The sequence below is a fragment of the Peromyscus californicus genome, unplaced genomic scaffold (assembly GCF_007827085.1).
Source record: "Peromyscus californicus insignis strain IS unplaced genomic scaffold, ASM782708v3 Scaffold_6__1_contigs__length_162567912, whole genome shotgun sequence".
In the NCBI taxonomy this organism is placed as follows: Eukaryota; Metazoa; Chordata; class Mammalia; order Rodentia; family Cricetidae; genus Peromyscus; species Peromyscus californicus.
In genome coordinates this window covers 47,738,813-47,752,188 of record NW_026294584.1, presented here as the reverse complement: position 1 = coordinate 47,752,188, position 13,376 = coordinate 47,738,813, and the positions used below count along the sequence as shown (strand labels likewise).

At 41.9% G+C, this 13,376-nt stretch overlaps 1 protein-coding gene across 8 annotated transcripts in view; it reads right to left on the bottom strand.

The window, feature by feature from the left end:
- The window catches only part of Cald1 (caldesmon 1), a 189,862-nt gene that overhangs the window by 96,167 nt on the left and 80,319 nt on the right, over positions 1-13,376 (bottom strand). For 6 of the 8 annotated variants that reach the window (XR_008214574.1, XR_008214573.1, XR_008214576.1 and 3 more), the window contains one exon: positions 4,593-4,704. Coding sequence is in view for 3 of the 8 variants with exons in the window: in XM_052721739.1 (XP_052577699.1) it covers positions 4,593-4,663 (71 nt within the window). In the remaining 5 variants the exon portion in view is untranslated. Of the gene's footprint in view, positions 1-4,592; positions 4,705-5,272; positions 5,423-5,474; positions 5,570-13,376 lie in introns of those variants that run through there. The other 2 variants (XR_008214577.1, XR_008214575.1) reach the window with 2 other exon arrangements.

The window sequence follows — 13,376 nt, the reverse complement described above, 5'->3', positions numbered from 1 at the left end:
AAAGATAATATGGTATAAAATGTGCAGTTAGCTTTACATTGATTTAAATTTTATTTTATTTCTGTGTGTACATCTGTGTGCATATGTCTGTGTGAGACTTTGTTCACGAATATGTACGGGTACCACAGAGGCCAGAAGATGGTGTCGGATCCCTTGGCTAGGCTTTGGTGACCTGCTTGACATGGGTGCCGGGAGCCCCGGTCTTTACAATCAATCAGCAAGTGCTTAGCTGTCCCTCTAGCCTTGCTGCTGCCTTGTAAAACGATCATTTAAAAACTCTTTTTCTGAGGAACGAAATGCTTAGGAATCTGGCTTAGTTTAATTTGTGGTTGTGACACTCAATGAGAATACAAGTTTTTAATTATTTATCATGGAAAATCAGAATTATATCTTCTAACCAAAGTCAGTAAGACCAAACTAAAACAAGGTATTTTATTTGCCAAGTCTTAGTGGGTAAGGAGAACCAATAGATTCTTTTTTTGTTCTGCTATGTTACTTTCTCTATGGGGGTTCAGGGGTGAGGTATACAAAGGTCATATGCTATTTTTAGTGAACAAACCACAAACCAGTATGAGGGTACATATTATGTTTGGGGTGACGAAAACACAATTTTCTGGTCATCGCTTAGTTTTACATAGGTTGAAAAGCATGCCCCATGCTCTTCCTAATTCTGCATTCTTCTGTTCCATCCTCCCCTCAGTACCCCAAGTAGAGCCTGAAACAGAAGAGATGCCTGATAAAAATGTGTTGGGAACGGATGGATGCATCTGTAGCTCTGACATTTGGAACCACTCTATTTTAGGCTAAGTAACTCTACTGCCATTCAATCTGGGATGAATTCTTTTTGTTCCCCATATCCAATGGAAAGTCTTCCCCAGTCTGGCCCTAGGTGAATCATGCAAGGCCTTAGAATTACTTTTAAAAAATGTATGATTCCGTATTATTTGTTTGATTTCAAATCAAGCAATATATGACCTATTGCATACAATAGACAATACCAAAAGCCAAAGTAAGTGAACCCTAATTGCCCTGGGAAAACACCCAGTGCTGTGGCAAGAGGAAGCCAAGGTCTAGAGTCAAAGGAAGAGGGACTTGTCCAGGGTCTCATATGCCCTTTGTCCTCAGTTCTGGACTGTGATTTTGGATAGCCCTTGATTCCTGGGTTGACCATCTGTTTCCTGGACACACCCTGCTCTTGCCCATGAAAGCTGGCTGCACCATAAAGCCTAACTTTCACTACTGCTATAAATGACCAGTTTTTACCAAATGCTGAAGGGGTTTACCTAATTCCAGCATAGCAGAACTACATAGTACACTTTGAAACACAGACAGGGAGATTCAGTACCAATATAAGGCCGTAGTTAAACACAAGCAGAAATACAGACAGAAATGTTAGCTAAACAATATTTGAATGAATTTGTATACATTTGTTCTAGGTTATTAAGGAGCCTAATTAAGCTTTGGTGCGTAGGCTTTTTACAGCTGACATTAACAGAAGATAAATCCTTGTTCACACAGCATCACCACCACCCTGGAAGGAAGGACTCAAGCAGCTGTGTGGTCAATGCTTAGGTAGTGTTCCGGCAGTAAGAAAATTAGGCTTATTCACTCTAAATCACAGTATGGCTCAGACCACTGTGAGCAACTTCTCTCATTCCCATGGGTTCCCTAACTGCCCATTGAGGTGGTTAGCAAAGAAACGGAAGAGCTCCATGTAAAGCCACGCCTACTCCACTCTTTCCTGAGTGCTTCCGGCCCCAGCTTTCCTCAGGCTGCTCCGCTGCTCCCCTATTCTCTGAACTCTTGCTTCCTACAATCCTTTGAGGTACAGAAGTGTCTGTCTGCTGATCACCATCTTTTCTGCCGTCTCTGCTCAGACGCTGCAACCTGATTGGTTCTCAACAGACATTTGTTGGGTAAAGAGAGAGCCCAATAGAAACCAAGGCCAGCTAGCACTACATTAGACAGAGTAAGAGGTGTGCTCCCCCTGTCTGGATGGTGCTCACACACCTCTAATGTCCACTCAATTTCAGGTCTAATCCATCCCTGGGCTTCCTCCATCTCTCTGCTAATTAGCTTCCTGTGATAGTTTCCATTATGCCCTTATGACCTCTTACTCTTTAATATTGACTTTCGGGGGGATATGACTTCAGTTTTTATATCGCCACAACACTGGGTTTGCCCCCAATGGACCTTTCTTATAAGAGTTTCTCTTCCTTTCTAAATAAAAATCCAAATTCCTATCTTCAAACATCTGGAGAAAATCCCCATGTTGATGTAGTTTCTACCTGAAATTCGACACCAGTCCCATGACCACCAAGAATGGAGTCTTCTCTCCTTTCCCCACTGGGGACAAGGCAGAGACTTTTCTTGGCGATGCCTGATAAAAATGTGTTGGGAATGGATGAACGCGTCCATAGCCCTGACTCTTGGAACTACTCTATTTCAGGCTAAGTTACTCTACTGCCATTCAAAATCTAGGACTTAGAGTCTTCGGATTTTCTCTGAGTTTCCCCCTCTCCTGATGAGTTTGCTAATTACCACACGGGATCTCTTCCCTCCCAGTCACTGCTCTGATTCTGGCTCTCATGACCGAATACTTGATACCAACTCTCCTGGTATCGGCGTCTCTGTATCTCAGTCCTCTGTATCTGACTTTTATCACCACACTCTCCTCCCACACAGCTCCCTTGTTAAGGTTCCAAGATGCCTAAGACCTTTCTCTCAAGCCCTCCAGAGCCTCCCTGCAGTAGATCCTTCTCCCTCTGGGATTCATGTGTCTCATTTTCTCACCTAATCAGCCTCCTCTGCCTGCCTCTTTTTTTCTATTGATAAACTGCATTTCTCATGGTAATTTTAGGTTTACAGAAAAGTTATGTGGAAATGACAGAGTTCCCATATTCCCTTTATCCCTTCCGCACGCACAGCCTCGACCATTATCGACATCCCACACACAGTGTTATACTTGTCACAGTGGATGACTATAGCTATATATAAATTCATATGTCATTTCACCCTGACCCCACAATTTGCATTAAGTTCAAGCACAACAGCGTGCCTCTGCCATCACAGCATCTCACAGATGGTTTTGCTGGTCTGAAATGGCATGTTCCATCTACGCATTCTTCCCTCTCTCCTCTCCAGCTCCTGGCAACCACTGGTCCTTTTGCTATTTCCTTAGTTTTGTGTGTTTTAAAATTTTACATATTAACTGTTATTTTTTAATTTGGATAGATACATCTTGCACGGTGGACACTTCCCTCCATCTCCCCTTCCTCCTTTTCTCATACTCCCTCTCCTGATTTGGATAGCTTCCGTTTTCCTCATCGCTATCTTTGCTTCCTCCACAGGGTACCACTCCCTGCCAAAGCATTCTGTGACTAGTTTCATCTCAGGATGACAATTGTCTTTCCTTCTCTTGGCATTGATATTTAGTTCCAGTTATGTAGCTGCTGGTTATTACTTAACTAGTGGTGATGGTTAGGAATATCATTGACAACAATAATGGCAGCTACTAGCTGTGCATACTGTATGTCAGCTATGGGGTGAGGCCATTCATAAAGCTCAACAATCTTCACAACAACCACAGAAGCTGTGTAGCTATTATGCTGATTTTATGTAAGACAGCTGTGACTTAGAGGTCACTTGCTCAGAGCAATGTGGCTAAGTGGCAGAGCCACGATGTGCCCCCAGTCCACAGTGCAATGAGTACATGCATAGACATACATTCCCATGAGTAGCCAAGTTCATCCAAGGCCAGACTTTCCACTTTCTTTGGGATTCTTCGTACAGGTGGGTAGAATGAGCATGAGCCCCAGGTACTTTCTGTTACAGGTTTAGGTTTTCAGTGTTGTACTACAAGATTGTAAGGGGGTCATGCTTTGCATCTGTGCACTGGAATTACTGGCATGCAAAACCATGGAACAGTTTTCTTCCTGTGAACGCTTGGTTTGCTTTCCTTGAACATTTGATCTAAGGCACGTTAGATGCCACTGTCCTTTGGTCTGAGGCCTGGATGTTAAGATACACATTTCCACCCTGTGTGCCATATGTCAATGCTTAATTTTTCCAACCTGCCCTCCAGGTCACCACCTCAAAGACCTTATATATTATGACAGCTTCCAACTGCACCCTCCCCAATAACTCAGACCATTAGTAGTAGCCTTTCTGATGCAGATGACCAGGCACGGATGCTTTTTCTAATAAGAATAAAATCTGAAATAAGACTCACCTGGGGCTTGCTAGACTGCTTCCAATAGTCAATATTCAGAGTTTTTATTATTTCAGTATTACTAGTGGTTTTAAGCCTTTGCCCATGCATTGCCTTTTACCATTATAAACTCTATAATGCACAGCCTGGGTAAAAACGCAATTATTTGATTCTTCTCTAATCTCCTTTTTTTTTCTTGAAAATTGTTTATTTTTTTTTGTGAATGCAAAATTTAGACTTTTAACAGAAAACTGCTTTATATCCATAACTATTTTTACAAATCATTTGATGTACAATATGGCCACATTTGGCCCTTTGGAGGGAAGAGCCCTTGTGACTGGAAACCACCATTGCTGATCATGTCTGTCCATGTGGACCTTACCTCTCTGCTTCCAGCCGCATCTCTTCCCTCTTTTGCCTCCTCAGTTCCCTGCGACGCTCAAAATCATCCATAGTGAGGTTGCAAGTTTAGGGAGCCCAGATAGTATCTGGATCTACAAGGAAAGAGGCGGAGTCAGGATCATCGAGGAGTCATGAGCCCCTGTGTTAGCCCCTCCCATTTTTGCCCCTTCACCTTTTCTTGATTTTTAAGAAAAAAATATCGTGGAATACTGATACAGCCGCCAGCGGTCAATTCTCATTCTTAAACTATTAAAGATAAGGAAGAGCCCAGGATTACATTTCGAAAGTAAGAAGTACTCTCCGGAGACAGAAATATTGACAGAGTGACTTCAGAATTACTGCATGGTCTCGTCCTTTGTCACTTGCTGAACCCCAGACAACACTTGCACAAAAAAATGAACAAAGAGGAAAGCAGGAGGGGAATGAACAAGGAACAGCACACTGGCAAGGAAGGAAAGATGTGGAGAGCAGGCATCATTTGCAGATTCTGAAAGTGTTAGCGTCGGGATTTGTTTTAAACGTCTGCAGAAATCACAGGAGAAAAAAATATCTCCAGGAAGCAGCAGTTTAGAAGGCAGCTAAATTGTGATCAAGCCGTCTTCGGAGCTCAAAAATCCCAGCTCTCTCCAGATGTAATCCAACCTTTTTACCCTTTCCTACCTCCTCCGAGATGGTTCTGGTTCTGGGAAGAATTTCCAGCTCTGCAAATGCCGAGCCGTCTTCCCCTGGGTATCTGCAGGATGCAGTTAAATGTTCCAGAATTCCCCCACAGCCCCCAAACCCAAAATGACTCCCAGGAAAGGGGAAGCGGGCTCCTGTCCTCGCTTTGTTTACAGAGCTGTCAGTGGTTAGTTAAACTAGCCTGGAATCTGGCATTTAAGGCCTGCTGGAAGATGGTTTCCTGTGTGAGGCAGGAGGCCTCCACTTCCTCTGGATTCCTAGGCGCTCGGGCTGCACTCAGATCACAAAAATATTTTCCAGTGCCTTCTATGTAGATGAGATGAGCTACTTGTCCTGCGCAAGAAAATCGGGGTGGGAAAACCCAGGGCTGTCACAGGATGGCAGCTTTGTTTGAAAATGAGTTCAGGAAAAAAAAAAAAACCTGAAATAAATTGGCATAAAAGTTTTTTGCCCTCACCACTTGTATAGTTCATAAAAACAAAAATCAAATCTCAGCTAACAAAAACAAAACCATGCGATGTTTGAATTTTTTCTCACTTTCTACATCCTCTAAGGTATTAAACTGTTTATGGATCTCTAGAAACTTGAATTTGGGTTTTTATTGGAGGTTTTAAAATCTCAGTTGTTTTGTTTCACTCTGACAAGAGGGTTCCCAATACCTTCCAGTCATGAAGGAAACATGGTTTTCTTTTCACATTTCACCAACCAGAAAGGTATTTCTCAGACCACATGTGGTGGAGCACGCAAGTAATCACAGGGCTTGGGCGACTGAGGCAAGAAGATTGTAAGTTCAAATCCAGTTTGGGCTAAAGAGTAGGACCCTGTCTTGGAGAGGAAAATAAAGAACCCTCTTCCTACCAAGCCCCCTACAATTTTACTTGTTTTCTAGTCTGAATTCTCTATAATTATTAGAATAAAAAATCAAAGTGATCAGAGGTCTCTGTGAGGCCATCTGAAAACATCTCCTGACCAAGCGTAGGTATATGGAGCAGCCATGGGGACAGCAGACCCAGAATGCTGATGCGGTAAGACAGGGGGACTCTGCTTTCTTCCTTTAATACAGTCTTCGATCGTGTAAAACCCCCTCTTGAATAACTATAGCAACAGCAGACAGGCCTGGCGGAAAGAGGTCTGCCTGTAAGCTTTGTAAGGTTTCAGTCGCGGTGAGAGCCCCCTCGGAGATGGTTGGTGCTCCTGCCTACCAAATCTAAGCAAGCATCTTGGCAGTCCCAGCGCTATACTTATACCTGTGTCTTGGAAGTGTCAAAGAACAGTGAACAAGGAGCCCTGGGTCCCGAGAAGACCAGGAAGAACCAGTTTTCAGGGACAGCCAGCACAGGTCAACAACCCCATGTGGTTGCTGTGGTGCCCCCGCAGTTCTTCCTCCAATTCTGCCCTCCTACTCGCCACCTTTTATTACTTACTGGAACGCCAGTTTTCTTTCCTAACCATAGAAAAACTTAGGATTTGGGTATAGGCTGAGTATGTACCTGTGGGCACAGAGGGGGAAGAAGAGACCACAGAAGCGTGTTCTTTCATGTAACTCTGTGGACCAATGCCCTTGTGGACTATGTTCTGTGGATATCTGGTGGAAAAATAAAAACACATCTGTGCACCGTGTGGTATGACTTTTGGTGGCTGTGTGTGTGTGTGTGTGTGTGTGTGTGTGTGTGTGTGTGCTTATGTGTGTGTGTGTCTGTGTGTGTTGTATGGTAGAGAGGTGCACTTATGAAAATGGATCTTGGCTGGTCTTAATGCAGGACGCCCTCACATCACTCTACTCCTGTGTAGGAGAAGCCATGTCTGAGTAGAATTTTGAGTGATTCCCCCTTCTTTGGGTAGCAGCTGCACACATGTCCCCGGATAGTAATGCCTCATTTCCTCTCCTCCCCCAGCTAGTAGAGTGATGAAATGTCCAGGCAGAGAGAGAGCTGAGCAACAACGAAGCTCTTGGGTGTCACAAGAGAGAAAGGCAAGCAAAAGGAGGTATCCATGGATGTGGCAGAAATTCCTGACAAACTTTAGGGAGAGCTAAATGTGGGACAGCGATTACTGTCATGCTGTTAAAACAAAAAAACCGAAAAACAAACAAACAAACAAACTGTGATGGGACTGCTTTGGTTAACAAGTGAACAGTCTTTGTCAAGACAGACATGTTCTTACCTAGGGCTGTGTTTGTCTTTCCAATACGGTTTCTCACACTGGGTTTTTAAAAGGCTGGCCTGCTCTATGATTAAGGAGTAGGTGGGTGCTGCAGGTTTCAGAAAGCATGGACACATTGTCTTTTCCTTGGCTAAAGACTCTGCAGAGCTCACAGTCCAGGTGAGAGGCAGGATGGGACCCAAGTCCTTTCCTCCACACCTCACCAGCACCTCAGGGTCTCCTGAGCTTCCCTTTCATAAAGGGGGTAAGGGGATAGTACTTTTTGTGTATGCCCCGCCCCTGGAGCTATGGTTGGCCTGGAACTCACAGTGATCCTTCTGCCTCTGCCTGACTTAGTTTCTTCTCCATCTCCCTCCCTAGATTAGGATCTGAACTCAGGTCCTCTTACCTATGTGGCAAGCATTATACCAACAGATCATCTCCTCAGCCCTAAGAAATCTAGTGTTTTACACTCATAAGATCATTATTGTTTTCCTCCATGGGCATATGGTCTTACTGTGTATATTTCCTGAAACTCTTTTAAAAGAGTGAATCTGATTCTGCATTTGTATAGATTAAGATATGTGGCAAGCACAAGCCACCTTAGACATGTGTGTGTGTTCACACATACATGCCTGCACACATGCACAAATGCACTAAAGCAGAAAAAGATCATGAATAAGTGAGTTTCCAACCTAGCACTCAATTGTTAGGGAATGAGGCCTCTGTAGAGAGTTATGCCCTATCAATTTCCAAAACATCTGAAATCAAATAATGGACAGGAATAGAGGAAGTCCTCAGGATGTGGGGGCCATTTCCTCAGCTGTCTTAGAATAAAACCTGCTGCTTCAGGGACACTGAAGGGACTAATGGCAGCCTCCACAAGGAGCACTTGCTAGATCTATTCTATATGATATGGTGGGCCATTTTTTTTTTTTGCTCTTTAAACTTTTGATCAATAAATTTTGTTTCTCAGAGCATAGAGTAAGTAGAAAAAAAGAGCAGAGTTTTTTTCACACCCCCCCCCCTTTGCACACACTTTTCTTCTACATTTAGGTTGAATTGTACCACTGAAGCAAGAGGAAACACATACACACACACACACACACACACACACACACACACACACACACACACACACACAGAGAGAGAGAGAGAGAGAGAGAGAGAGAGAGAGACAGACAGACAGACAGACAGACAGACAGACAGAGACAGACAAAGAGAATGTTAAAAGTTCTAGTCTCCAATACCTCAAAATGTGTCCTTATTTGGAATAGAGTCTTTGCAGATGTAGTTAAGGTAAGGTGATTAAGACAGACCCTGTTCTAATACAAGGGTATCCTCATTAAAAAAGAGAGAAAGAGAATTTGGTATAAAGGGAAACACATACAAAGGAAAGATGATTTGAAGACACAGAGAGAAAGCACACCATGAGAAGATGGAAAGAAGGAGTGACAAAAATCCTTCCTTCGTGTCTTCAGAGAGAATGTGGCCTTGCCTACCACTTGACTTCCAACCTCAAACCTCCCACGCTGTGGGGCTTTTGTTACAGCAGCCACAGGAAACAAATGTGTTCTGTTTCTAACATCTTTCGGGACTATATAGTACATGTGCTACAGTTGACACCTGATGCTAGTATATACTCAAGTCCATAGAGAACACGCTCTTTGGTTTTGTGATATGCATATTATCATATATTCACCATCACAGAACCATACATGATAGCTTCCTTGCCACAAAAATCCCCTATGCTCCATCTATCTCCTTCTTCCTCACACCTAACCCTGGTCTATGATCTTTTTATGCCTCTGTAACTTTGGCTTTTCCAGAATGTCATATTCTCAAATACTCACTATTTGGATGACCTCTTCAGACTGGTTTCTTTCACTAACAATAAGAATTCACATTTCTTCTGTGTCTCTTTATTTTTCTGAGACTGAGTCTCATATAGCTCAGACCCTCAGACTTACTTTGTAGCCCAACCTGGCCTGAATGGACCTCTTTGCCTTAACTCCTCAAGTGCTGGGACTACAGGCATGCACTACTGTGTTCAACCTCTTCCAAGTCTTTCCATAACTGGATAGCTCTGTTATGTTAAAAAAAAAAAAAGGCAATTTATGACATAGCCGTTATAACCGTGTCCATCGTATAGATTGTCCAACTATGTACTCAATCATTGTACTGTTCTTGGGCTAACATGGTAGCTGTTTCTCATTTCAGAGAATGATTAGGAGTGCCTCTGAACAGTTCTGGGAGTGCCTCTGAACAGTTCTGAGATGACATCTGTCAGAGTCCTCCAATTTACTTCTTGGACTGTAGAGCTGAGATCAGAACGCTCTTTAAAGCCAGCCTTACCTTCAGCCTTACATCCACTTAAATCAGAGAGTTAACAAGTCACAAAGGATCTCTTGTAGGTGCTTTGTGTGGATTATTATGGGATAGTAAGATATTTGACACCACAGTGGTATATCTTAAAGTGTCATATCTTTGATATCTTGAAGTTTCTTCTCTGGTGTCACACCTTCTTTATCACATCTGTCTTCTCCATCTAACTTGATATGTCCTTGTCCTCAGTGTAACCATCTCTCTACCATTGCAAGGAATTCTGGTCTTCCAACACTTATGACCATCATTAGATAAGATCTTTTTAAGCTAGTGTTTTTTTTAAGAATTATTTTATTGTTAACTAAAAAGGGTATGAGTGTCTGTCTGTGCGTGGGTATGTGCACTTGAGTGTCAAGTACTGGAAAAGGCCAGAAGAGGGTATTGGATTACAGACATTTGCAAGCCTCTAATGTGGGTGCTGGGACCCAAACTTGGGTATTCTGTCAGAGCAGCAAGCACTCTTAGGTGCTGATCCATCTCTAACCCCAAACCAGCTTTGCATCCAATGGAGCCCCCCAAAACACTTACATAAACAATATCAATAAACAATTTACATGCCATTACCATGGTGTACTCAAAATTGGAGCACTAGAATCCAACAATAACGTGAAGAAGTATTTGCCTTCCTGGATGCTCTATTTCTTTACATTTCTCTCAGTCCCATATTTCAAGCTTGTCTGGCTCTAGTTGCTATGGTGTGGTAAAGTTTGGTCCCTGATATGGTGTCATTAAGAGGTGGTGTCATTTAAGAGGGGGACCTTAGTAGAAGGTTAGATGGTCTCTGAGACCCTGAAGTTGGAAAAGAACTAAGGTCATTCTCAAAGGACCCTGGCTGTTCTCTCACCCGAGCAGCTATGAGAGTGTGATTGGTGTCTTCCTGCTCTCTGGTTTCCTGTCTTACCATGGGAAGATCTGTACCTACAGGTACTCTGGCCGTTGTGACACCATCCACCATGACATCTTCACAAGAATGACTGGGCAGAAGCCACTTCCTTCTTTATAAACATTCAGCCCCAGGCATTCTGTTATGGCAGAAGAAAATAGACTAATATACAGGTAGATCTTCTGTCTGTCAACCTTGGGTCATGCCTGTCACTGACTTCTGTTCTCGGAATACAGGGCTTCATGGGAAAGTTGGGGGTGTATTTTGTCTGTTCCAATTTGTTTTACTATGTGACTCAGTAATACTTTTCTTTATCAGACAGATATTGGGTGATTTCTGGTTACAACACATCCCAGTAGATTCTCCATCATTGTTCTCCAAAGTATCTTTACTTACTTCTGTTATTAACTGTCACCCTTTATGAGCCTCTACCAAACAAATCCCGAACTTAGACTTTGGATACTGAAGTTAAAAAAAACAAAACAAAAAAACAAACAAACAAACAAAAAAAACACCCAACTCTCTGAGTTTTTCTTCTCTGTAAGTGAGATAATTGGACCAGATGACATTCGAAGACTAAACCTAATCCACAGAATGCTGGTCTACTGTCTAGTAAGGATGAAGAGCTAAGCATTGCATACCCATATTTTCTTTAAGCATAAATGATTTAAATACAAAGTGGGTTCTTTTAAAAATCTTATGATTTAGAAATCACTAATTCTTCTTTCAAGCTGACAGTGTCATGGCATCTGAGATTAATATACATATACATATATACATGTATATCTATATATATGATTAGCTTTCAAATGTGTTTTACAATTTTCTCATACTGTGTTTTTATTTATTCTGTCCCATCCATCTGGAATGAGCTCCCTTTCTCTCTTCACTATCCAGATTCTATCCAGTCATTAATTCCTGACTGAAATTTCATCTCCTCCATGATGCCCAAAGAAGACCTTCCTTAAAAGTAACATCCCCCACCTTGGATCCATAACTAATTTTGACAATTGATAATTTCATCATTGCTATAGCTCATCAGTTATTTTCTTTAAGTAGCATTTAGCACTTTATTGATATTTTACTTTGCATGTGTTTTCATCCCTGAGGCCACTTAAGAATAGACATAGTCACATAAAAACAACCCTTCGTGATTGGGCCATAGCAGGCACTCAGGAATTACACCTTGTTTGAGTCAATGCATTTTTACACTAGATTTCATTATTTTGAGTGTATCAATATAATTCCTATACTCTGCACTTTATTAACTGTAGCATTTATAAAGTGAATCAAAGACCTTGGTACTAGATTATATATGAATATCAGAAGTTATATAAATGCACATTTGCATTAGTTCCACAGTAAATCTGTTTTTTTTTTCTTTTATGACTTTAGAAAATGGACTTGTTGGTCTTAAAAAAAATCAATTTATCAACTTGCTTTGCTCCTTTCCAAACCAAATAGTTCTTTGGGGACTTAAAATATTCAAATAAACAAATGGGTTATAATGAACAGTTTGGACTTGACTTTAGCTCAACCTTTACTGTCTTGTTCTAAAAATCTGTGCTACTTGAAAAATACAGTCATCACCAGACCACATTTCTCAAGACCTGCAACATGGCTTTAAGAATTAAAACAGCCCAGCACTCGGGAGGCAGAGCCAGGCGGATCTCTGTGAGTTCGAGGCCAGCCTGGGCTACCAAGTGAGTCCCAGGAAAGGCGCAAAGCTACACAGAGAAACCCTGTCTCGAAAAACCAAAAAAAAAAAAAGAATTGGAACAGTCAGGCCAAGGAGTCTTGCTTTCTCATTTTTGTTTCTTCTCTCTAACCATTGGGCGTCAATGTACAAAGCCCTCTAAGAAAAGCTTAACAGGCTATGGCCTGCTCTTCCCTTTCTTACTGTTCAGTCTACTCCAAGCCCCTTTTCTCCATTTGCATTTCTCTATCTGTGAAGCAGGAGACTCGTTGACCATCACACTACTCATGGTAATATTTCTGAGACCTCTCTTTCACCTTCTGGAAGTTGGCCTAATGTGGGATTGTGTACTGATGCTGTTTGTATCTCCCCGCTTGGAAAGACAATGTGGTTGATGGCTAAGTGGACACTTTCTATGTTTCTCAAAACTCTGGGATTAAAATTATTTGATATGCCCAAGTATGAAGAGGAAATTCATCCCCATTTCAAGAAACGACACTGAGAAATAGGTAACTTTGGCACTAGCTTCTGAACCATAGCACATAAGTAGGAAATCAGACTGATATTGGACTAATCCCTGGACCAACCTGAAAGTTGCTTAGAATGATGAGAAGGGAAAACATAGAAAACTATGCTTCTGTCCCTTGTTTAAAAGTTGAGTTGTTTGTCCTTAATATACTCAAGGAGAGTTAGACTGAAAGGGGCAGGTTAACACCAAATAAGACTCAGCACATGGATACTGATATTTTCTTGGACCCCAGAAAAAAGTCAATGTCGGAAGTGAGCCCTAAGGCAAAGATAGAGGTTCTCTACTAATGCGATTTAAATTAATATCCAGGTTTGCTAAAAAAGGAGAAAAAGGTCTGAATGTACCCTCTAAATGTATATGTTAATAACAGAAGCATAGACACAATTATTAGACATAATTCAAATGTCAAGTGAGAGCTGGCACCAGTAGAATTAATTATATAAGGATT